At 40.4% G+C, this 26,600-nt stretch overlaps 2 protein-coding genes across 5 annotated transcripts in view; one reads left to right on the forward strand and one right to left on the reverse strand.

Annotated features, from left to right (window-relative positions):
• The window catches only part of SYCP2 (synaptonemal complex protein 2), a 51,001-nt gene extending 34,950 nt beyond the window's left edge, over positions 1-16,051 (forward strand). The window contains exons 35-44 of the mRNA XM_083744102.1: positions 924-1,097; positions 1,761-1,851; positions 2,274-2,417; positions 4,137-4,267; positions 5,706-5,800; positions 5,881-5,980; positions 11,572-11,630; positions 11,792-11,870; positions 15,140-15,196; positions 15,303-16,051. Of these exons, the coding sequence (XP_083600228.1) occupies positions 924-1,097; positions 1,761-1,851; positions 2,274-2,417; positions 4,137-4,267; positions 5,706-5,800; positions 5,881-5,980; positions 11,572-11,630; positions 11,792-11,870; positions 15,140-15,196; positions 15,303-15,374 (1,002 nt within the window). The 3' untranslated portion in view covers positions 15,375-16,051. The remainder of the gene's footprint in view (positions 1-923; positions 1,098-1,760; positions 1,852-2,273; positions 2,418-4,136; positions 4,268-5,705; positions 5,801-5,880; positions 5,981-11,571; positions 11,631-11,791; positions 11,871-15,139; positions 15,197-15,302) is intronic.
• A 2,099-nt stretch (positions 16,052-18,150) lies between these two features.
• The window catches only part of PHACTR3 (phosphatase and actin regulator 3), a 204,172-nt gene continuing 195,722 nt past the window's right edge, over positions 18,151-26,600 (reverse strand). For all 4 annotated transcript variants that reach the window (XM_083744399.1, XM_083744397.1, XM_083744398.1 and 1 more), the window contains 3 exons: positions 24,204-24,344; positions 22,226-22,302; positions 18,151-20,594 (listed from right to left, as the gene is read on the reverse strand). In XM_083744399.1, coding sequence (XP_083600525.1) covers positions 20,579-20,594; positions 22,226-22,302; positions 24,204-24,344 — 234 coding nt within the window. In that variant the 3' untranslated portion in view covers positions 18,151-20,578. The remainder of the gene's footprint in view (positions 20,595-22,225; positions 22,303-24,203; positions 24,345-26,600) is intronic.

The following is a 26,600-nucleotide window of genomic DNA, read 5'->3' on the forward strand; positions in this document are numbered from 1 at the left end:
CAGTTACATTAAGCTTGCAAAGTAAAGTTCCTGTGCTCTCTTAGAAGGCTCTCAACCTGCTTAAGTTAGGATGGGAAGACTGATAAGAACCCGCCTGATACAGTTCCAGAATTAGAAAAAGCTTTCCTTTTGGAATAATTGGCTTGAGCTTCCCACAAGGGGCCTGACGAATTCCAAATAAAATAGTACATTTGGTTGAGGAGCAGGAAGGCAAGGATAAGAAATCTAGCCAAGGTTGAAGGAGTCTCCTACCAGCATCCATTGGAGCAGGTTTGAAACAGAGCAGAGTAAAGCAGTATTCTGGGCAAAAGGCTGAACAGTTTGGGCATCAGCAAGATATGCATTTACAGGAAAGAAGCTTCCTGTCAGGCTTAAAGACAGTTCTAGACACAAGCGATATTGAGTGTTAATTATTTCCAAGTACTGAGTCATTACCAGACATATCAATACAACTTTCCCACTGCAGAGTGACAGGAAGGTCTCAGGAGGTCTCTGGACAATCAAAAAACAGCATGAGGTTATTGAGGTGTCTCATGATGAAGGGAAGTGGCACTTTCCCAGGAAATGCAAATTTAGATGTAATCTAGTTATTGGTGGAATATACTTACTGGAGGAAGTAAGTATGTATGCTTGCATAAGATACAACACAGGTTCTGTACTATCCTTTCTAGTCACAGCTGACACTATGAGATGAAGTCTGCTTAAACCATTGTTGCCTTCTATGTTACTTCAAATAGTACTGCACTCATTGCTCAGAGCCATTCAAAATATAGTTCCAAGGCATGTAGAAAATTCTAACTGAACCAAGCTTCTCGGTTAACAGTTTTCTGAAGGTTGCAACCTTCAGTGATCTTACACATTGGAAAAATCTGCATGTGTATTTTTCCTTAGAGTCATTTACCAAAAACCATTTTTCTTTGTAGCTGAACCTTAGTCCCTCCACTACAAAAAGAAAAGGCACCAGTGTCCAAAAAGCAGATGTAGCAGACAAATATGGCACTCTTGAAGCAAATAGCATGCAAAATTACTCTTTAAACAGATCATCTGATATAGAACTGAAAGATCTTTCTGAAAACCTTGTGAAAAATGGGAAAGAGGTACATGATATCCAATGCAATTGTTGTGTTTGGTGGCGAAATAGTTCTCTTTTGCTGTTATTGTTATAGTTATTGTTCTTGTAGTTACTGTTCTTTTATTCTTGTAGTTATTGTTTTTTGAAAATACATTTCTTCATTGTTTCAGATTGAACATTTTGTTGTGGAAACAGTCAAAAAGAATAGGCCAATGCAAATTCTAAATACTATACTACATTTTCCCCTGTTTTTATGAAAGGCACAAACTGTTTGCTATTTGCCTTTGAAATTTATAAGCCTAGCAAACATTTATTTCTACATACCATACTTTTAAAAACTACATTTGGACTGAAATTCAAAACACAATTGCTAGGGAGTGAGCCCTATTGAATACAAGGGGATCTCAGCAGGGCCTCACAGGACACAATCCAGCCAACATTTTTTAGTTCCAATTATTTCAATGAGAGATATTTAAGCATTTTATAGAATTTAAAAGTGCTTAACTGTAGCTGGATTATGCCATATGTTTCTAAAGCACAATAGTGTAACTGTTGAAAATTAATTTTAAAGTATTGGAGCAACTGTTTTTTGGCAATTTTTCATTTATGTTGTCTGTTAAATATTCACATGTTAGCTTAATCTAAGGTAATCTTACAAATTGGTTTAACATTATGCAACTATTTTTAGGGTTCTGTATCTCCATCTCAATTATCCACACCTAGCAAAAGTGAGGAAGAACTATGGCATGCGGAACCTCTTACTAACACACATAAATCTGGTTTGTAAATTTTGCTTTCTGAAAAAAAAGATAAACAGCAAATCTGTAGTTTGCTATATAGACAATGGAAAGTCTTTAATTTCTTGCTGTCTATTTTACATGGTCTGAGAAAACAAGTAGCTGCATATTGTTTGAAAATTGGGGCTTGCTAAGTTTCTAAGTGGATGATTGCAAATCATTACATTATTCCCGAGGGCACTTTCTTTCTTGTCAGAATACTGCTATATGCCCCCTTTCTCATGGCAAACTAAATATAATGAACTTTTTCAGCTCCAAGGAGCTGCAGAAATAAATTATGTAGCACTTCTGTGTCTTGTGATATGCACACCCTTACATGCTGTTTAGGTATTGAATTGAGCACAACTATATAATGCTGTATTTTATTGCTGTGGTTTATAACATTTGTTTAAATATTGTCTTAGGACCTACAATACATACTAATTTCAAACGATTGTACCAGGAGGATACTGAAAGTGATTCTGATGAAGAAGGAGTTAAAAGAGAGGGAAGAAAAAGAAAGCTGCTCCCTAGAAAGTTATTTAAAGCAGACAATAGCACTTGTAAAGGTCAGCTGGAGCTGAAGTTGCTCTTTGAAATGGTGTAAAATGTACACACATCTCAACTTTCCCATCTCAGTCATTTCATCTGTAATATTAAAAGGCATTTAAGTAAAATAATAAAAGTTGGGCTCTGAAGAACCACTGAACTAGTTATTAGCTCAAGGAGGCTCTGAACATATATTTCTCCCACACACCCAGCTATATGGCTTCTGAAACTGGGCAGAGTTTCTAAAGCAGTTTTATTCAGTTGAAATAGAAGGGGGGCACTGGAAGTTCTAAGGCCTTGGGTATTCGTAAAGTAGTTATGGAATCCCAACTGGAAGTCTCTGTTAATAGGGAAGAAACTTACTGTGAATTAAGTGCCTCCTCCTTATTTGACAGGGAGTGTCAGAAAACTATATAGGTGCTTGTAACTCTATCTTGCTCTGACCATCGCTGTTGCAGTGCATGTGTTCTTAATATATATTTTTGAAATACCCTTGTAATTTTGCATTTTTACATCATAGCAACATGTGAGATACATAGATTACACTCACAGCTGTGGTTATCGTAATACATAGTGAATAGTTCCAATTCAAAATGAAAACCTAAGAATGGTTTACTGCAAGATTAAAGAATTGTTGGAAAAGTCAGTTTCATCAAACACACACTCCTCTTCTTGCAAGAGGAATACTTTAGAATTAGAAGTCCAAGTCTTTGTCAAATGCTTCTGATATACAGTGCCACCTTATGATGAAAGGCGGAACAACATCTTCTGCAAATACAAATTGATCATTTGAATTTCCCAGCAAATTTTGTTGAAGAGCATAGCAGTATTAGCTTTTTTCCCTCTACTTCTTTGAACTTCTAAACGGGCTCTATTGGATGCCTTTCATATGATTGTTTTTCTGTATGAATATAAGGGGGGAAACTTGCTGCTATGTGTGATGGTAACATACCCATCTATTTCATACATATGTTGGAAAGTCACGATTGACAATATGTTTCCAAAATGGGGATATGTTAACAAAATTGGCTTAGGGTAACATTGAAGCTAAGCAGGTCTGGGCTTGATCAGGTCTTGGATTGATATGTATGGCACCATGCATTGAGGTCATTAATGTAACATTTCTAACAATGTAACAATCGAACATTTGCACGATCTTTACACTTTATCATATACCGTATATGCGTATACCAATAAATTGCTGTGTGTGAAACAGTGTTTAGGTTGCTGTTAGTTAAGATTTTACTTATTTACTTATTTTGTTAGTCACTTTATTTTACCCAGGGCAGCCCAAAGAAACTTACAACCAACCACACAAACAAAAATACCCACATAGATACATTATAACCAAAGGAGAAAGCAAATACATTAAGAAAGATCCACATCTGAAAGGCCACAGGTGGTTAAAAGCCAAAGGCCTGGTTATAGAGGAAAGTTTTTGCCTGATGCCTGAAAATATGCAATGAATGCGCCAGGTGAGCCTCCCTGGGGAGAGCAGTCTACAAATGAGGAAAAGGCCCATCTTCATGTTGCCACCCTCCAGACCTCTCATGGAGTGGACACACATAGAAGGGCCTCAGATTATGATTGCAGGGTCTAAATCAGTTCATATGGGGAGGGGCAGTCATTGAAGTTATTTGAATAAGCACCATATATCTTAGGAAATGCATCCATAGTGATAGGAGTATATAATAGATGGCATCTGAATCATGATACATAAATCTTTTTTATTTTTTTAGTTTCTGAGAGCATGTCTCCTTTGTCCATCAATGATGCGTCTACATTTGATGGAGAAATCTGGGGTGCTGACAGTTCAAGTGTAGGGATGATGTGTCAGAAGGTTTGCAAGGAGTTTGCCAGGAAAACACAGGCGAGTCTTCTTTATTTATCCCTAATATCGCACACCTTTTATTGGTAGAATATTTAGTCTTGTTAAGAAGAAGGTTACATATAGTCTTGTTAAGTCTTGTTAAGAAGAAGGTTACATATAGACTTGTGGGTTGCTTTTGATTACAAATGGGGATATTCCAGATAGCAGCAGAAGTTATCCTGCTCTCCAAGAAGTCCTCTGTAAATATCATTATTGTTGTGTGCCCAGGCACTGTGATCCACCACCCTGCAGCAGCGTTAAATGACCACTTGTGACAACAATCGTTTTGGTTCACATCCGGCCACAGCTTTATTGATTACATATGTAAGTGGCTTTAGCTCAGGCCAAATCCTGCTTGTTGGTTGATTCTCCTCAGGGGTAAATCGTTGGTGAGGGAGCCCTATGACATTCATTAAATAGGTTGATGACTGCCTTTTGAGGAGTGCAGTGGCCCTAGCCCCCGAATGGGCATCTTAACAGGAGCACCTCCTCCAGGATCCCTTTAACAGTATACCCCATTCCCTTGATGGGGTAGGCAGAAGGCTTACAATATCCCTTTGAACCAATAACTAAGGCTTAACCGAATGCCTTATCCGCCCAAGTTGTGACAATTGCTATGAGGTAGGCGAAACCCCCAGGTCTGCCAATTGACAACCCCCCCCAACCCCGAACACAGCAACCGATCGTAATCCATAGCAAGCTCAAAATAGTATTACCCCCCATGGTGAGTAGGATGCAGTTTAACTAAAGACCATAGTGCCAGGCATGGAGGTTGCACTCTTTAAATACCCTGGGAGCAGCCTTGAGGGAATTCCTATGACAGACTCAGTGAGGCCCGCCCCTCAGAGTGTCCGTCTCTTGGTCTAGCTGCTATTGGCCAATCTACAACTGGGTTCAATTCTACCTTTCCTCCGGCCAGTGGGAGAGCTTCTAACTGCTTCCTGGGGATCTGGCTGAGGTGGCTGGGTGTAGTGGGATGCTGCCATGCCACCCACCAAAGAGGGTAAGCAGAATTGTTGTTACTAAATTTGTTACCTGCCCTTCACCAGCAGGTGACCGAGCAGGTTGCAACAATTTAAAATTCAAACAGTTAATGCAGATTACAATCACAGGAGTAGGATAGGCTCTGAAAAGGCATATCTCAGATGTCAAAGGCCAGGGTAAAGAGAGAAAAGAGAATTCATTGTCTGTGTTCTAGTACAGAATATTCTGGCATTCCATGTGCTTGTCATTGCTTATGAAATTATTCCAGGGGATAAATCTGTCACTTTGCTTTCATGCAATCTTTTAAAATGGCAGCTGGAGTATATTTTTTTTCAGAGTTCTGGTTTTTAAAGCATTGTTTTGGGAAACCTTTCAAGAGGAATGGTGTGTGGTTCTTATATGGAAGGGGTGGGAATTGACAGCACATAATTTTTGTTTTCTCTTCTCTTTTTAGAGCCGCTCAAAGAGAATGGACAATTTTACAAAGCAGTCATTGAAAACAACTCACCAGCATTTGGATGCAATGAGTAGTGAGTTACATAAGTGCAGGTGTGTATTGAATAATTGCTCAAAAATGAATGTTCTGTTGCATGTATTGTGTATTTTTCTTTTTCTTTGTATTTTTGCAGGACCAAACAGTTGGAACATCTTCATTCCTGTCTCATGAAAGAGCTCGAATGTTTTGAAAAAGATTCACAGGCTTTGAGAAATATGGAGAAAGACTTCTCAGTAGGTGTTTCTACTCACAGAAATATTAAACTACTTGAATTACTTGCTGTGATTTGAATGTAGGGCATTTAAAAGTACTTATGAACATGGAGAAATTTAAAAGGGGTTCCTAGACTGGAGGTATCCCTCCCAGAAGCCTAACGGAAAAAGATGCAGGCTCCAAGTGAGAAGATAGCCCTTTATTGAAATACAAATGAGCGTAGGGACAGTCTCAAAGATTAGGAGGCTGTAAAGGACCACAGCCAAAGCAATGTTTCTTGCACCCTTCCAGATTATACACATTATTTCCATTCACTGCTTAAAGGATTGCAGCAATCTTAGCATTTGCCACTCAATGTCATCATCCAGAACAAATCAAAATCTTTTAGCTTTCAGATCAGCCCTCATGATGATTTTATGTAATTACATATAATAATTTTTCAGTGTCTTTATTAAGACTTTGACTAATGTTCCTATTCATTAAATGTCTCCCAATATCTGCTTTCATCTGTCTAAAAAACAGTTCAAGATTAATCACAAGTGTCAAGCCAATTCTCTTTTCATTCATAGAATGGTCACCGTACATGCTAATAGTTTATTATTTTCTTTTTTTATATAATATTTTTATTAGTTTTATGAAATACAGAAAAAAGAATAAAGAGCATATTATAAAAATAGAAAAAGAAAGTTACAAATTTTCTTGTTCTTTTTTCCAAATCTACTGGACTTCCCCGCGTCCTCCCAACCCTGCATTCTCTGTGATACATAACATCTGCAATTTGTTGACTTGTTTCAATACTTATTGTATCTTCCATTTTATCATGTTACCCAATTTCAAATATATTATGACCCAAATCATGTACGTTTTCATTTTAACACAATAAAGTTGTTTCATTATTCTATCTCTGACTTCTTGTACCTTAATTTCCATTTCTTTAGTTTAACATTACTGAAGCTAGAATTTCCTAAAAGGTGCGTTTTTTAACATTCATACAACTTATAATATTTTTCCAAATAGTCTTTAAATTTTTTCCAGTCCTCCTCAATTGTTTCTTCTCCCAAGTCTCGGATTCTGCCAGTCATTTCGGCCAGTTCCATGTAGTCCATCAACTGCGTGTGCCATTCCTCCAGTGTGGGTAAATCTTGTGTCTTCCAATGTTTTGCAATCAGGATCCTTGCTGCTGTAGTAGCGTACATAAAAAAAGTTCTGTCCTTCTTAAGCACTCTCTGGTCCACCATGCCCAGGAGGAAGGCCTCTGGTTTCTTGGGTAAGGTAAATCTAAGTACCTTTTTTAGTTCATTATGAATCATTTCCCAAAAGGCCTTCACTTTCGGGCAGGTCCACCAGAGGTGAAAGAATGTCCCTTCCGCCTCTTTACATTTCCAGCATTTATTATCAGACAGGTGATATATCTTAGCAAGCTTGACTGGGGTCATGTACCACCGGTATATCATTTTCATAATGTTTTCCTTCAAGGCACTACATGCCGTAAATTTCATTCCGGTGTTCCATAACCTTTCCCAGTCTTCAAACATAATGTTATGCCCCAAATCCTGCACCCACTTTATCATGGCGGATTTGACTGTCTCATCCTGAGTATTCCATTTAAGCTGCAGGTTATACATTCTCGAAAGTAGTTTACTTTTTGGTTCTAACAGTTCTGTCTCTAGTTTCGATTTTTCCACCTGGAATCCAACCTTCTTGTCTACTTTAAAGACCTCTTGAATTTGTGCATAATGCAACCAATCTCGCACCTTGTTTTTTAGTTTTTCCAAGCTCTGCAACCTCCAATTGTCTCCAATCTTTTCAATAATTTCCTCATATTTAGACCAATTGGCTTCCATATTAGGTCTCTTACGTGCCTTGGCCTCCACCGGTGAGAGCCACCTCGGAGTCTTACTCTCCAATAAGTCTTTATATTTTGTCCAGACCATTAAAATTGCTCTCCTGACAATGTGGTTTTTAAACAGTTTGTGCACTTTAACCTTGTCATACCACAAATATGCATGCCACCCAAAAGCGTTGTCAAACCCTTCCAGATCTAGGACATCAGTGTTTTCCAGTAAGATCCAATCTTTCAACCAGCAGAAGGCTGCGGATTCATAATATAACCTCAAGTCTGGCAGGGCAAATCCCCCTCTTTCTTTCGCATCAGTTAATATCTTAAACTTTATTCGGGGCTTTTTGCCCTGCCAAACAAACTTAGTGATATCCTTCTGCCACCTTCCAAAGCATTCCACCTTGTCCACGATCTGTAGGGTCTGAAACAAAAATAACATTTTTGGCAATACATTCATCTTTATAGCTGCTATTCGGCCCAACAAGGAAAGTTTCAATCTTGACCACGTTTCCAAATCTCTTTTGATTTCTGACCAACATTTCTCGTAGTTGTCTTTAAACAAATTCAAATTTTTGGAGGTCAGATAAACCCCTAGGTATTTTACTTTTTTAACCACATTTAATTCTGTTTCTTTCAGGAACTCATCTGTTTCTGCAGTTGTCAAATTTTTTGCTAAAACCTTAGTTTTTTGCTTGTTCAACTTGAATCCCGCCACCCGACCAAAGTCAGAAATTAATTCTAGCACTCTTTTAGTACTAGAGACTGGCTCCTGTAATGTTAATACCAGGTCATCTGCAAATGCTTTCAATTTGTATTGTTTCACTCCGACCTCAATTCCCTGTACCAACCGGTCCTTTCTAATCATGTTCAATAGCACCTCCAGAACTGAAATAAACAATAGAGGGGATAGAGGGCACCCCTGTCGTGTCCCTTTTTCAATTTTAAACTCCTCTGTCACCACATTGTTTACTATCAATTTAGCTGTTTGTTCTGAATATATTGCTTCTATTCCATTTTCAAACCCCCGCCCCACTCCCATCCCTTCCAAATTTTTCTTCATAAACATCCAAGAAATGTTGTCGAAGGCTTTCTCCGCATCGATAAAGATTAACACCGCTCTAGTGTTAAGCTTTGTTTGTAAAAGTTCCAAAATGTCGATGATGTTTCTTGTGTTGTCAAACAAATGCCTACCAGGGAGAAAGCCTGCCTGGTCCTTATGGATCACTTCATTAAGCACTTTTTTAAACCTACTTGCCAAAATGTCTGCAAAAATTTTGTAATCCACATTTAGGAGTGAGATGGGGCGGTAGTTCTTAAGCTGGGTCTTCTCAGTTTCTAGTTTGGGTATCAATGTGATGAAGGCTTCTTTCCACGTTTCCGGTGCCTTCCTCCCCTCCATAATCTGGTTACAGACCTCCAACAAAGGTTGTATCAAATAGTCTTTCAGAACCTTATAGTATTTGGAGGTAAGTCCATCCGGGCCTGGAGATTTGCCTAATTGGAGGTTCTGAATGGCGCTTTCAATTTCTTGCTGTGTGATATTACTATTCAGGATTGTTCTCATTTCCTGAGGTATTTTCTGTAATCCATTGGTTTTGAGAAATTGGTCCACCTCCGAATCTTTCTGTGGCCCTTGTGAATAAAGTTCTTTGAAATATCTCTGGAAGCACTTTCTAATTTCCTCGGGTTTCTGAACCATTCTCCCTTCAATCTCTAGATTTGTAACAGTATTAAGTTTTTGTCTCTTTTTCAACTGCCATGCTAGCAGTTTCCCACACTTATTTGCTGATTCAAAAGATCTTTGTTTCATTTGTTTAATTTTCCATTCCACCTCTTGATTTATCAGTTTCAAATATTGTGCTTGGAAAAATTTCACTTCTCTCAGCACCTCCTTCGACTTAGGCCTGGATCTTAGTTTTTTCTCTCAATCTCTTATTTTTTCCAATATCTTCTCCTTCTCTTCATTCCAGAGTTTTTTCTTGATCGTATTTTGTTGTATTAGAAACCCTCTCATGACTGCTTTACTTGCGTCCCAGATTGTTCTTTTTTCCACAGTGGTATTTAAATTTATCTCAAAATAGTCCTTTAAGGTTTTTTGGGCCTTCTTAACAATCTTCTCGTCCCTTAATAAGGTGTCATTCATTTTCCATCTGAAGGATCCGGTTGTATTTAGTCTCAATTCCATTTTCAAAGCATTATGGTCGGAGCAGGTTTTTGGGCAGATTTCCACCTTTCTAGTCTAATAGTTTATTATTTTCAGTGTTCGTGAATGAACATTTGCTACTAGCAGGCTATCGCTTTATTACAGGCCTTTCCCTGGGTCTTAGGTAAAGGGACCCCTGACCATTAGGTCCAGTCGCAGAAGACTCTGGGGTTGCACGCTCATTTTGCTCTATAGGCCAAGGGAGTTGGTATTTGTCTGCAGACAGCTTCCAGGGCATGTGGTCAGCATGACTAAGCTGCTTCTGGCGAACCAGAGCAGCGCACGGAAACACCATTTACATTCCCGCCGGGGTAGTACCAATTTATCTACTTGCACTTTGACGTGCTTTCGAACTGCTAGGTGGGCAGGAGCTGGGACCAAACAACTGGAGCTCACCCCATCGCGGGGATTCAAACCACCAACCTTCTGATCAGCAAGCCCTAATCTCTGTGGTTTAGACCACAGCACCACCTGTGTCCACCGATCAGAAGGTTTCAATAAAGAGCCTGGGTCTTAGAACCTACCAAATACATAGATGTAACATGTAAAGCTTTTCCTGGCGTAGAGATAAGGAATGGGAAAAGCCTTACTGGCTAAATTTCTGTATACACTATTTAGCTGCAAAACCCAGAGCCAGAAGACATGCTGGCAATATGAGAAATAGTGAGCATCATGAGAAACAGTGGCATCATGACTCACTATGTTCTAGTTCACTGCACTTTAATTCTTAGAGTTTTCCAAGATGTGGTGAACCACCAATCTCTGTATTAAGAGGTACAACTGCTCTCACCTAAAAATGGCAGCCTGTGATAGCTTCATCATGCCACATTAGAGAGGCATGTCTGAATCAGTTTTTTGTTTGTCCTGGAACATTACTTTTTGTAGAGTGAAGCTAACTATCAAAATAGAGCATAAAGTTATAGGAATTGGTAGCACCTAATAATTACAGTTAATTAGCAACATAAAGGTAAAGGGACCCCCAGTGGTGTAGCGTGGGGGTGCAGGGGGGGCCGGCCGCACCGGGCGCAACATCTGGGGGTTAGGGTTAGGGGGTGCAAATCCACGGGTTAGGGGGCACAAATTACTTGCCTTGCCCTGGGTGCTGACAACCCACGCTACGCCACTGGGGACCCCTGAACCTAATTAGGTCCAGCTGCAGACAACTCTGGGGTTGCTGCACTCATCTTGCTTTACTGGCTGAGGGAGCTTCCGGATCATGTGGCCAGCATGACAGAGCCACTTCTGGCGAACCAGAGCAGCGCACGGAAACGCTGTTTACCTTCCTGCCAGAGCGGTACCTATTTATCTACTTGCACTTCAACGTGCTTTCAAACTGCTAGGTTGGCTGGAGCTGGGACCGAACAACTGGAGCTCACCCCGTCATGCGGATTCGAACCGCCAACCTTCTGATCGGCAAGCCCTAGGCTCTGTGGTTTAACCCACAGCGCCACCCGCACCCCACAATTAGCAACATAGTATAGTGTTAAAACAACAGGTTTTAATAGTAAGAGCCAAAATAAATATGTGAAAATAAGGATTTCTTATACTGATTTTTATTTTATTTGCAGAACTTTTCAAAGAAGCATTTTGAAACATTTAGTACTTACAAGAAAAATGAGCAACAGAGGTTAGTGTGCTTTCTTATTATTGGAGCACAACAGCGCACTGCATCTTTGTTGTTGCAACTACTTTTAATGCTACATAGGAGTACATGGTGCTTGTGAGGACGTTTTTTCCCTGTGTCAAAGCAAAGATACTTAAATGGTCTTTTGATCTATATTCTCTTAGATTTCAGAATCTTAAAACTTCATTCGAAAAGAACATGTACCATACTGCTGACGTTGAGGAAAGCATTTTTACATCTGAGGTATGTAATTTCTCCTCCTGCTTGACAGAAGGGAAGCAGTTACAGTGTACCGCTTTTAATGCCTGGCTATAAACATCCCAAAAGATATACCCAACAAGACTCAATACATATGAAAAATACAAAAGCCCTCTCATGGTGGAGTTCTCCTTCCAGTAATAATCTTGGGTCTACATTGTTTTTAGAAAGTGGCTCATATGCTGCTTTGAAAAGCTTTTATCCTTAAAGGGGGCCGAAATCTATTTTTTAAAAAATAGAATTAAGTAAAATAATTCAAGGACCAATTTCAACAGTAGCTAATTGGGTGATGTCGTAAATATGAATTCTAGACCTTTCCTGAGAATCGGTGTACCAGTACAGCAGTCTAGGTTGACTGAATAAGTCATGTGTTTTCTGCAGGTAGTAAATGCAACAGGTAGCTGAGGACTAGTGGGGTGCCACAGGGTTCTGTCTTGGGCCAGGTCTTCTTCAACATCTTTATCAACGAGTTGGATGATGGACTCAAGGGCATCCTGATCAAATTTGGAGATGACACCAAACTGGGAGGGGTGGCTAACACCCCAGAGGACAGGATCACACTTCAAAACGACCTTGACAGATTAGAGAACTGGGCCAAAACAAACAAGATGAATTTTAACAGGGAGAAATGTAAAGTATTGCACTTGGGCAAAAAAAAATGAGAGGCACAAATACAAGATGGGTGACACCTGGCTTGAGAGCAGTACATGTGAAAAGGATCTAGGAGTCTTGGTTGACCACAAACTTGACATGAGCCAACAGTGTGACGTGGCAGCTAAAAAAGCCAATGCAATTCTGGGCTGCATCAATAGGAGTATAGCATCTAGATCAAGGGAAGTAATAGTGCCACTGTATTCTGCTCTGGTCAGACCTCACCTGGAGTACTGTGTCCAGTTCTGGGCACCACAGTTCAAGAAGGACACTGACAAACTGGAACGTGTCCAGAGGAGGGCAACCAAAATGGTCAAAGGCCTGGAAACGATGCCTTATGAGGAACGGCTAAGGGAGCTGGGCATGTTTAGCCTGGAGAAGAGGAGATTAAGGGGTGATAATGATAGCCATGTTCAAATATATAAAAGGATGTCACATAGAGGAGGGAGAAAGGTTGTTTTCTGCTGCTCCAGAGAAGCGGACACGGAGCAATGGATCCAAACTACAAAAAAGAAAATTCCACCTAAACATTAGGAAGAACTTCCTGACAGTAAGAGCTGTTCGACAGTGGAATTTGCTGCCAAGGAGTGTGGTGGAGTCTCCTTCTTTGGAGGTCTTTAAGCAGAGGCTTGACAACCATATGTCAGGAGTGCTCTGATGGTGTTTCCTGCTTGGCAGGGGGTTGGACTCGATGGCCCTTGTGGTCTCTTCCAACTCTATGATTCTATGACAGCCACAGCTTCCCGGTTATGTGTATTACTACTACGGTGGTACCTCGGGTTACATACGCTTCAGGTTACAGACTCCGCTAACCCAGAAATAGTACCTCGGGTTAAGAACTTTGCTTCAGAAATCACGTGGCGACGGCGGCAGCTAAAGTGGTGCTTCAGGTTAAGAACAGTTTCAGGTTAAGAACGGACCTCCAGAACGAATTAAGTTCTTAACCCAAGGTACCACTGTATACATGTGTTTGTTTTGTTAAGCCCTCACCTGTGGCTCCTAGAAGCTGTCAGCATGCAACAGTGGCCACACCCCAGGAAATGGCTTTGACTGGCCAGCTAAACCAAATGAAGCCAATGCATCTCAAATCCTCAATGAGTTAGGGACTTCCCTGCATTTGAAGACAGGCTCTGGTGGATTGAGTGGATGAGATCAACAGTGAGCCAAATGATCAAGAAGGCAGTTTCTGCACATGCTGTAGAGGGAAATGGGCAGACTGGAAATTGTCAAACTGGAAAGGTAGCCCATCTAGGAAACTCTGATCCTAAACCTCCGCTACCTTGTGGATATACTTATCTGTGAAAAATACTTCTGGAGTGACCCCCCCAAGGAAAAATCCATACAAACTGTCTTGCAGGACGTGTTTGAGAAAAGGAATAAAGCCTGCATAATCCCGGAGCGGTGTCCCAAAGATGGTTGAATGGTGTCTTGTAAGCCAGCAGCCAAGCTGGTGCCAAATGTATTGCTCTGCTTTCCTTTGGACCACATCAGCGAGGCTGAGAGAGATCTTGTCATCTGGGCAGTCCAGGACCTCCTTACACATTGCCTGGGCTTGCTTCCGAAGGAGGTCACTTCAGTGCTGTTAATACAGCAAAAACAACACAGGAGGCAGTTGTTACAAGTTACCATTCTCTGCAGCCACAACTTTGCCCCCAGAAGTGCACTTCATTGTCTTTCAAGACAGATGGTTGCCAACAATGTGTTGTGTTGAATTTTGCTAGTACACGTTAAAAACATAATGTCTGGAACACTTCTATAACACCTACTCTGCTATTATGACATGAAGCCTTCCCCAGGCTCCTGCTTCTCATATTTCCAGAGTTAGTGCAGCTGAGCAGGAGCATTGACATCTGCCTTCCCCTGTTGTTTAGAAGGGTGCAACTGATCCAAGGTCATGTGGTACATGGCTCCTTAAGTAATTAAAGGCATTTGTGAGGCCAGCATATGCATCCACAAAAGTAGCTCCCTGTGTAACTTGTGGCTTTGGCTTTGCTTCCTTTCAATGAATCTCTGCTGGCAGCAAATAATTCTGCCCCAGTTCTACCATGTGTTTGGAGTTCTGAATCATTCTGAAAAAGAGTTGCAGCAGAGACTATGACCCACCTCCATGTTGGGTCTGCATGATTCACTTGCTTGCTACCAGTCAGCAGACAAGCTAACTTAGCCTTGCAGACACCCACAGCAGTGAAACATGGTAGGTAATTTTCTTATAGAAACCTTTGCTGGCAGTGATGCTTGCTTCCTAGTTCAATTCTGATGTTTGATATTAGGTGTGGGGAACCTCTGGTACTCCAGGTGTTGCTGAGTCCCAGAAAGCATCTGGGGGACCAAAGGTTCTCCACTCATCCTTTAACTGATGTGCATGGAGGGCCGCAGAAAGGCACAGAGAATGAGATAACCTATTTTGAAACTGCAAGAAGACGGCTTGGGACTTCTGATGCCTTAGTTACCTGGCAAGTGGCAATCTTCCAGCTGTGCTGTCTCAGCACAGAAGCTCTAAGAATTTCAGAAAAACTATAGAGTCATTTGGTTTGACTTTGCTTTCTGCAGCTTTAGTCAAAATGAAAAAGTGAAAATACACCAAATTTTTGGTTTTATTTTAGATGCAGCTAATGAAAGATGACATGAAGGGGCTCCAAGAAAAATTCCTTAAGGAAATGGTAAAAATAAAAATATATCTTCATTGTACATTACTTTAAAACAAAGTTCTTTTGTTAAATTATTTTAAAAGAAATAAAACCTAACGTAATGACATTTTTTTCACAGCATGAAGAAGAATTGCTTAATGTTCGCAAAGGACTACAGTCACTCTTTATGGTAGAAGATAAAAACTTCTAACATGGTTTATGATGTAAATGCAACAAGTTAAAAGAGACAACATGTTTGTATTGCATTTTGGTAATGTGAGTGACCCATCATTTCTGTAATGGGGTTTCTACTTGTTGATTGGATGTAATTATAGACAGCAAACAATTTACATGAAAATGATATTTATCATTATTGTAATTTATGTAGATAAAGTATTTTTATGTTAAGTGATGTTTTGCTTTTAAAAGAAATTGTGTTCTAAAAGGAATGCCAATAATCGAGGGATTTTTCTAAAATACAATGCCCAGTTTAAGTTAGTCTTGAGTTAATTTAGCTGGAATGGGGCCAATTCTTTAAAATTAGCTGTGATTAAATCCTGCTTAACCAAGAATTAACTGTACTTTTAAAAAAAATTCCCATATGATGAACAAAGAAATTAGGTCTTTGGATAAGTTAATATTGCTATTGAAAACAGGAGAGATCATATGTATGCATTGCAAAATGCAGTCTGTAATTAGAAATTCTGTAGCAGTTAAAGAGAAATTAGATGGTGTTCATGCAAGTTTAATCCAAGTTATCTTAGCTTCCAGCTGGAATTTCTTATAACCCAAACATTTCTAAATGTGCTCATTAACTGTTTTGGGAATGTATATTTAAAATTATAAAAATGTACATTTTAGAAAATTAAAATAGATTCTGCAAAATATCAGTAGAAGCAAACCGTTACCCTTTTTCCACCACCTTGAGCCAGTGATAAAAAGGAATCCACATACATCTCATTTACTGCAGTTCTATAGAATAAAGGTTCCCAGTTGGTGCTCCGTGGAAGCACCATTCACATAGCAAAAACTACCATTGATATATCAAAATTCCCAAAAGTAGGGGGTCCGTGGCTTGGCTTTTGAAAAACAGATAGTCAACATACGTAGCTACTTGGGAGCCACTGCTATAGAATATAAATATTCCATATACTGAATTTTACAGAATCGGAATTTGCTATTGCAGATTCTAACCGTATCTTCTCCCGTGTTTATTTACAGTTATTTATTTTTTAAAATTCTACTGCTTAATATTGTCAAAATATCTTAAGTGGTTTGCATGAAAACAGTATTTCCTAAAAATGAACAGCTGAGCAGTGCATGAACCACCACCCCCCCCCCCGCATTAAGAGTTGGACTCCAAGAAACCTTGGGTAAACATACAAGATTTTAAGAGGCATTTAAAGGTCATTTGGTTCTCTACCTTACAAATTACTAAAGGGAGGGCATTTCAAAGGTGTGGTATCACAGAAGGCTTGTTAACACATGACATTCTGCTGGTCATAGAACAGCCAGCATTAAATATTAAATATTAAAGATCTTTCTCTGTACTGGCAAAGGCAGTCTCCTAGTTATCCTTCTCCCTCCCAGATTGTATTGTGAATGTGCACCGCAAAACCTTGAACTTTGCTTGGTAGCTAATAGGCGTCCACTTTGCATCTTCAATGCTGGTGTGATATGTATAAAGCCAGGTGTTCCAATAAGCACCCTAGCAGCTTATACGTGCAGCTTCCAAACAGTAGCCCATACACAGCACATTACATTGTGAGGTTAGCAATATATGGAGTCCCGCGGCAGGGCTATCACTGTCTAGGAACAGTTGTTGGTGGCACACTAAATTAAAATGGTAATGGGTACTCCAAGCTGTTGAGGTCACCTGCTCCCAGTTACCTGGTAACTGCCCATCCATATGTTCTCTATCTTGTCTCCATCTTCATTTATAGTTTTTTAGATCTCAGGACTGCACCCAGGAACTGATTTAGGACTGCTCCTGATTCAGATTTTGCAGAGGCGTCCAGCTGGGTGTTGTCAGCATACTGGGGTCACCTTGCACCCAGCCTTCTTCTTACCATCCCCAATGGTTTATATACATATTATATGCATGGGGGAAAAGTATGTGCTGTAATTCCATCAAAGTGGGTTCAGGGGCTGAGATACAGTCACTCAATATTACTGTCTTGAACCAAACCCTTGGCAAATGCTCTCTATTTTAATTTTGTTTTTAAGTTGTATTCATTCAACTTATTTTTATTATTGCTGCTTAGCCGCCCTGAGCCCGGTCTTGGCTGCGGAAGGCGAGGTATAAATAAATATTATTATTATATATAAAAAACCGCATTGAGATATTCTGTAGAATCAACAGGGTCACATTCCCCTTGTTCCTCTCCAAGAATGCCATTCATTAGAGTGACCAAGCCCCAAACTGGACCTGAACCTAGACAACAGTGGGTGAAGGCAATCAATTTTATCCAAAAGCATCTGCAGCTGAACCACAACCCCACTATCCCCTTGCCCAGAAAAGTTGCATTTGTGACTGGGCAGTAGTTAGCATCAACCTCTGGTATTTTTCAGGAGCAGCCAAACCAACACCTTCAAGGCAGTGGTGACCACTTGAAATGCAACAAAAACTTACCTACACCCTGGATACACCCAACCAACCCTCCATGGCTGACATGAATGAGGATGCCGTAGGTTGAGAGAGCATGTAGCACTGTGCCCTGCACACCTGAAAACGTCTTGTCCTCATCCTCTGAAATCAAAACAAACTGACCCTACAAAATTGGGCATCTTAACAGCCACTGTGACAACAGCAGCTCTTGAGTTTAGTTGGAGGTGGGTGATTTTGTCCTCAAGATGGAGGCTATTGTAGTTCTGATGCATTAACTGTAATAGCAAACAGCCAACATTAAGTATTGCTTTTCTTTCAATCAGCTAACAGTCCAGTTCTCTAACCTGTGAGATAGATCTTTATGTGATCCCCCCCCCCCCCCGTTCATTGGAAAATCCTGTCCTCTTATATGCAGTTGCTTCTTATCCTCACTAGGTGGTCCTCGTGAGATTTCATTCTTACCAACCTAATTGATATACTGGAGAGTACGTATTTGAACTGACAAGATGTACAAGTGAATTTGCTATGTTTTGAAAACACACTTTCTCTCATTTATGTGGATTATAATAATATACATTGTACACTTCCTTCACTTCTTGAGCAATCCGCATTTGGAAATATACTTGTGTTCACAAGAGTATGAGGGGCGAAACCTACATCTAACTTACGGAGCTGTTTGTGCCTGTTCGAGAGACTAAATGCAGACCCTCTTCTTCCCACTCAAAAGCTGCCTGGCATGGTTTAAGCTGACAGCATCAACTATCAGGCCATGCATGCCGTTGTGTTTGCATGAGAACGTGAGTGACTTGGCTTAAGTTATTAAACTTTACATTTTTGCAAAATCTCAAAACACGTGACTAGACCCAGGAAAGGGCAGTGACAGAGAAAAGCATCCACTGCTGCAGTGAGAGTTGTGGGATCTTCTGGTCCCAATTTTGAGGGTGTGCAGGGGAGAGGGAGAGGAAGTTCTGTTGTGCAAGTGTGGCTACAGCATATGGCCCAGTAGTTCTCAGTGTCCATGATACTGTGCTCAATCTTTAAATGTTCAGGGTTTTTTTTAGGAGACTGTTGTTTTTACACTTTGTAACAAGCCATGAATTGGGAAGATCCATCATGAATACATCAAAAGGATTTTGTCGGCTGTGATTTCAATACATAGTATCCTGTAGGGATTTTTATTATTATTCATTTATTTTTGCACTGCAGTGCTCCCAATTAAAATAAATTGTGTGGAAGGAAAACAGAACTGTTCAGCAGGCACTTAAATGCACCATAAAACCCGTTGTTTTTAAAAGGAATGATTGGCCATCAATCACATTATTAGGGGAGGGAATTACTCGTGCACATAAAGACCAACATAGTTATTTAGTTGAACACATGTCCTTGAGGGTGAGTAGCAGAGAGTCAAATAAAATTATTCCAGTCGATTAATTCAGTAAATGGTATGATTTTACAATATGTTGTATCAAATTTTCCCCCTATGGCTTATTTTTCATGCCTTAACTCAGGCCAACTGGTAATGTATAGCGGCTGATCAGCTGTTTTTGTGGTCTTAAGCACACAGAAAAATTAGGAAGTTCAATTAGGTTCAGGCTGGGTTGTTGTATGTGACTGGATGAATCTGCTCTGAGGCTTCATTGGTCAGCGCAGAAGGACTTGGAATGTGGCATGGCAATTGCTGCACCACTGCCACATCCACAAAAGCATATAGAAGTGGGATGCATGTCACATTCCTGACTGCTTTGTGCAACGGAGCTCAATTCTATAAGTGAGTTCAACTCAGTTTATACTGCTTTGTATTCCATGGTGGAAAGTGAGATATAAAAGTACTAAAGGAAGGATCCCCCCCCCCCCCAGTAGCTACAAATTGCACCAGTGTCATCCCCTGTTGGGGCACTTCTTTATGTAGCCTGAGATCCTCTTCCAGGAAGTCTTCATTTTAGAGAAATCTACTTAGAACTGTAGAGTTGGAAGGGACCACAGGGGTCATCTAACCTGCTGCATTGCAAGAATCTATTGCCCCAAAGCAGGGCTCAAACCCACGACCCTGAATTAAGAGTCTTATGCTTTACTGACTGAGCTATCCCAGCAGTAATCATAGAATCTGTGAAAGATGGGAAGAAAATGAGATAAGATATTTTCTTCTAAGTTCCCCTCTCCCCTGCTAAATACCACCAAACATGGAAAACTGCGGATCTGTTTTCTGCAGTAAGTAATCATTTAATTAAAGAAAATAAGAATAACAGGAGCCCCCCCAAAAAACGCCGCAGCTGTGTTTTGTTAGACATATATAAAAAAAGGAAAGAAACCATAATATAGTAAATCAATTTGTATAACATGAAATTAAGTGTTTTATACAAACTAATCGTGATAAGTTCCAGATGTCTTGTCACCATGATAATACTGAATGACGATGTGCACCATGTCCTTTATGTCAGAGGCCTTGGAATGGTAAAAAAGCCTGTACATGCACAACATCTCCTTTCCCAAGATATGCTGCAATACAGTTTAATAACAAGTAACAAAGGAGAGCAATGGGTTCCTTTTTGATGAGCTCGACTTCAGTCATTTCCAGCTAATCCTCCCACCCAGCAGGTGTTGTTGTAGCTCCGAGGCGAAGTCCGTCCTTTGCTAGCTGCTCCCTTTTAAGTGTGTGCTGCAGAGACCGAATCTGCAGAGTCCCTTCTTGAACACGAAACATCAGCTTGTCATAGACTGAACCTCAAGGAAAGACCTTCATACTTTCCCTGATGCATGTTCAGTAGTGGTATCAAAAAAGTAGACAAATTCTTCTCAGAAGAAAACCTCTATGGCCTGTGGAATCTGCAAGTTGAAAAGAAGGCAGAGGTGACATTAGTGGCAATGGCAGTTCTTCAAAATTATATCATAATAAAGAGTAATTTGTCAATATGCCATCATTTAGGGGTGTGAATTGACAGTCATTTTGGTTTCCCTTGAAATCGTTGACCAGTTTGGCCTCTTTAGTTTGCTTAAGAGGCAAAACTCCCAAATTCACTTTGAATTTCTTTGTAGGACACACACCTTTAGCTTGTCAAAAGATGTCACCTGCAGCCTGAGACATTTCACTACTTATTTGCTTCTCTCAATATCTTGGAGGAACCTCCAAAGTCACTTTGAATTTCACCAGAGGCAGAATTTTGGTAGGAACCCTAAAAATAGCCCCCCCAAACGATTCAACACTATTAGAATCAATAAAATGTGGCTAATATGAAATATTCAGGATCGTGCTGTCCTCAAAATTCTTTTGATTGGTTTATTATGAGCAAACTGGCTAAACAGGCAATATTGCAAACATAGGTTGCAATATGAAAACATCCATTTATGCCCTTTTAAAAGAATTGCACATAATGCTGGAAGTCTTTGCAGTTTTCATTGCTACACTTAGGTACTTGACCAGAATTCCATACTAGATCAAAAAGTTGGCCAAGCAAGGGAATAGGCTCCAGATTCACAGGATATAAGTGACTAAATCAGTACTTTCATGTCAATCATAACAAGTTACTACTTTGGAAATGCTGTCCACTGTTCACCCAAATTAGGAGGATTGAGATTTATGTGCGCTAAAAGCTTTTCAAACCAACCCATACCCTAAATGGAAGATGACATGGAGCTGGAAATTTGACAAGTTTTGTTGTTGTTTTGCTAGCTTTATGCACAGTACCAATTTTGTATCATCTGACCACTTTTTAAAGGAAGGCAGGCAACCTGTTAGGGAAGATACTGTAGAGATCAATATGTTGTTGTTTTTTTAATTTCAGGGAGGTTATAAGACCTATTGCTTCCATGATGGATGGGAGTGACAGATGTCACTTGTGAATTGTGGGTAGGGAGATAAATGCATCCACGGATGGGTGTATTGCCCTGATCTTTACTACTACTACTACTACTACTAATAATAATAATAATTATTATTATTATTATTATTATTTATTATTTATACCCCGCCCATCTGGCTGGGCCTCCCCAGCCACTCTGGGTGGCTACTTACTCATTTTTGAGAAGAAGGGGGAGTTTAAATTATCATAGGTTTTCCGTTTGTTTTCTTTTTTGAAGGGGAGGCTAATTAAGTTATACCTGAAGTCTGATCTTGGTTGAAAAGTCTTTGGCACCTAACATTATTTCTTGTTGGCAGAGGTTTTCAGTTAATATTCTAGAATAGGTTTTCATATTATTATTATTTTTTGCTGCTGTTTCAATTCTGTGCTCCTAAGCCAAAGAATTTGAGTGCCCTGATCCACAAAATTTGCTACAAGGCAGCTTCCATGTGCATATAGTCCCAATTTGATGAGGAAGCAAGATTTTTTTTAAAAAAAGTGATGTATGCATTCCACTCCCTACCCCCCACCCCAATCTGGCTACTGGAGCTGTAACCACAGAACTTGAATGGCAAATCGGTTAAAGTACCGATCAGCTGTTTGCAATAAGTAACCCACCTTGTCAAATGCTTGCTTGATGCATGCACCTCCATTTCGTTACTTTTGTACTCGTTTAGCTCTTTGCGAATGGCTGCCTAGAAAGTTCAAAGGAAAACAAAGTTAATTAATCAAATCAAGAATCCAACAGAGACTACAATCTGCTCCTCAATATAAAATCATAACAGTTGGGAGGACAAAAGGAAATCTGGTTTAACTCTTGCACAGAACAATCCACTAGCTTTTGAGCTCCCAGTGAAATGTTCATCTGACTGCTTTGCCATGTGCTTACCTCAAATTGTTAGGGCCTGTTCAAATTCATAGCTGTGTGTGTGTGTGTGTGTACATGTATTTGATTGATAAATTTCTACCAAGTGATGCTTATTAATCTGGGAACACAGAAACATAGAAAGCTGCCTAATTCTGAATCAGATCAGGGGATCTGGCAGCAGATTTCCAGGATTTCAATCAAGAACGTTTCCCAGTTTTATTTGACAACCCCAGGGATTGAACCTTGGGCCTTTGTTAGAGCCCTAGCTAGCGGGGGGAGGGGGGTACCTGGTTAAGGGTGAAACCTCCAGAGTAGCGCCATTGAAGCTCCCAGCCAGTGTAGGTGGGTGTACACAAATGTAGGTGTTTTTTGTTTTAGTCTTTTGCCAAATGGGGTGAAATAAAGCCTGATTTCGCCCTTGCCTTTGTGTGGATGGCAGATGCTCTACCGCTGAGCTTCAGCAAACTAGTTCCTTCCTATAGAAACCTTGCCCTGTGCAAGGAAGCCTCTTCCATATCACTCAACTGTTAACAAAATTCACCAGTGACTGCATGCAGGATTTCAACCAGATGCCCCAGCCTTCCATTCTGAAAAAGCCACATGCAAGCGCACAGTGGTGACCTGGTTGGTAATCCCTACCCCCAATCAGGACAATGATTCTTCCCTTCTGCTTTAAGCAGATGCAACTTAAGGTCCCTAAGCTACCTATTAACAAGCCTAGTTAAAAATGCAAAACAGAAATAATTCATGACATCTGCATGTAGGGAGAAAACAGTTTCGCTGTGTAAAAAAAGAACACTAATTGTGCCAGCTTGCTGTGCAAAACTAAAATAATAATAATAATAAACAGATGGTCCTTCATGTGCCTCATTGTATGTGCAATTACATTCTCAAGCAATTCACTAGGCATGTTACCTGCTTTGCTATAGATTCACTTTGTTGTATGTGTGGATGGAAACGAATTCTTTGATTTCAAAGATTTGTATGACACTTCTGAAAACTCAAAGTGCTTTGCAATGTCATTAAAACAAATCTTAAAACCTAATAGGATAGGGGTGTGCATCTAGAAAAAATCATGGTGAAGTACATTCCAGTACCTGAATTTGGATTTCACCAGTTCAAGAAAGAACAACAGCAAATAAATAATGCCACTGCAAAAAAATAAATAAATGCCCTTGCATTTCTACACTGATATGACTGAGTCACCCTGCTATGCTGGCTCTATGTTGGACTGACTTATACCACAATAGGAGGTTATGGAGCATCCTAAACTCTTATATACTGGCATGGAAGATCATAAGCTAAGCTTTACGGTAGATGTCCCAATCCTGCCAGGGACCATAGTGTGCAAGTAGACTATATTCCTACCTGGATAAAGAATTATATGCACAAATGGGTGCTGTGCCCTTTATCCTCAATGTGATCCTTTAGGGCTGCACATATCTAAAACTATCGCTAGACATGTTAATTTGCAATGTTTTCAAATGTTAGTTTAAAAACAGCAAACAGGGTCATATGATTAAAAGAGGTTAACATGGAAATTAACCGCTGGAAATTAGTGCAATGTGCAGTCTGTCCTTAAGTTATGACTTACATCTGGATGCAATGCTTATATGCTGTTATATGACTCATCTAATGTAGAGAGTCATGCTGTATCAATGGTATATCAAACAAACAAACACAGATGCAAATAGATGCACATCACAACAATTGCAAATGGGGCTGTACCTTATCAGCTGCTGAGAGCCTTGTCCATGGCTTGTCTGCTCGTCTGTCATAATCCTGTGCTTTTGCCACTTCCACATAATCACTGAATCGAATTAGGATTTTTCTGTCTCTTAATTCGTCAACTGTCGGTCTTTGATTAAGCTTTGAAAGGGAGGGAAAAGTCACCATATAAATATTACATGCTAATAAGACCGATTTTTCATAAATTTCTTGCTCAGTCTCATAATATGCATTTAGGAACATAAGGGAAACTTGGTTTTTGTAGTTGAAATCCAGGAAGTCAATCTTCACAAAAGAGTGATCCGGAACCTCAGGTCATTTACACAGGTGCAAATATTCAACTGCCATTGCTACTCTAGATTTGCATTGTTGCAACAGTGCAATATCTCTGCTTTAGTGCTATATTTATTTACTGCTTGGGAAATTTCCCTGTTCACACATTATCTCAAGGAAACCCTTTCCCCAGCCTGCAACTTCAGTGAGTAGTATGAAAGAGATCTACTTATGTACATGAGTAGGATTCCACCAGGATCCCTGATTGGCCAGGGGTCCTGCCAACATGGAGGAGCTCAATGAATGCAGGTTCCCTTCATCCTATCACCAAGTATGCATCAGCTAGGAGGGACGTGGCCTGCAGCAAGGCACATGGTTCTCATAGGCTTCTGGTTAGCCACTGTCTGACCCAGCAGCTCTCTCCTTGTGCGCTAATGTTCAAATGCAATCCCACAAGAGGGAGGTTTGAAATTTCAGGCTGCATGCACACCGTACACTTAAAGCACATGGCTCCCAGCAAATAATCCCGGGAATTGTAGCTTACTTGCTCACAGAGCTACAATTCCCAGCACCCTTAACAAACTACAAGGAGGAATTCAGCAAACCCTCTGTCAGCACAAACCTTTCACCTTGCCCAATGAAGAGGTCTCCCTTCTCCTCCCCCTATACAAGGTTGGTCAGAGGGGTTCTCCTGACACCTCAAAGCCATTGGGGGGGGGGAATGGGGGAAGAGCCCCTCTGCGTTAGCAGAAGCCCAAACAGGTGAATCTAGCTCCCAGGATTCTTTGGGAGAAGTCATGTGTACATAGTGTGTTACACAGTCTCATTTACAGGCTCCAGAGTAAACCAGCATTGACTTTCAGTTTTGGTCCACATGTCTTATGAATGAATCTTGGCATTACTTTCTGAGAAAGGTTTCTAGGACCTCGTACCATTCATTTTTAATACCAGGCTATATTTAGAGCTATCTGCAAAGGATTTGTACATGTACTCCCTCAGGGAATGAATGAACAAAACTCTTTCTGAGAATTATCCTTATGCTGGTAATTCTGGTTGCTGGAACAAAGGGGTTTTAAATATCCCGTTACCGGAAACCTACAACTCGACATAAAGCTGAAATAGCAATACATATGTTTATAAAGCACAAGCTAAATTCTGCAGACTCTTTCCTGAGCTCCACAGCGGTTTGTCTGCACTCCCAGCACAAGGATTCAGCGCTTTGTAAAGAAGTTTAGCTATCTTTCTCTCTTGTCTTGTTCTGCTGGCAACCATAGACATTTCCCTGTAAACATTTCTCTCTTTTCTTTAATGTATTGATTGTTACTTTGGGCTGTTTGTCATCTTGATGCTGCTTTTAGTCTGGCAATTGTCTTCTAATAATGGATTGTTGTCCTTTCGGCACGTTGGCTTTTTGGAGCAACTCCATTTTTAGAGCGGAAAAGCAGGATATAAATGCAGATAGCTACCCTTGGTGATGTACACGGAGAGGTCAGCAACATATAAGCCCAAAAAACTTTGCACTGAGGAATATCATACAGGAATGTACACCTGCTACCATGAAGGGAGCCAGTTTAAGTGGGTTTCTCGCCACAGGGTGTGTGTCTGTATCTGCATATGAATGTAAATAAAACTGCTTTGGTAGCAAAAAGTGAAGTGTGAAAGCAAATGGTCACCAATTAGCTGAGTGCAGAATTTGCTTCCTTCAACTTGATGGCTTTGCTTATCATACACATGATTTGCCAAGGGCTTCTCCCATTATGACAGAGGAGGGGGCACTGCAAGGGCCAGCACCTGTTGGATTGCAACCCGTGCAAGAGCAAATCCTTGCCTGCAGCTCACCTGAGGTCTGTGGTAGTTCCCCAGCTGCAAGACAATGCTTTGTTGTCGCCCCACAAATGGGGTTCAGGTGGTTTCAAGAGCCTGTGGAACACTGAAGCTATGGCCCACCTGTAGACCAACCAACCAAGGCATCATTCCTTCTGATGCCTGCCTAACCTGTTTAAAAGTACACACAAGTCACAGGGCAGCATCCAGCCAAAGTTAGAGATGACCCAACCCAACTGAGGACTTATCCACTCTTCCTCTTGCCCTGTTGATTCCCCCTGGCGAAAACTGCTCTTTAGC

The sequence above is a fragment of the Podarcis gaigeae genome (genome assembly GCF_964106915.1).
Source record: "Podarcis gaigeae genome assembly, chromosome: 6".
In the NCBI taxonomy this organism is placed as follows: Eukaryota; Metazoa; Chordata; class Lepidosauria; order Squamata; family Lacertidae; genus Podarcis; species Podarcis gaigeae.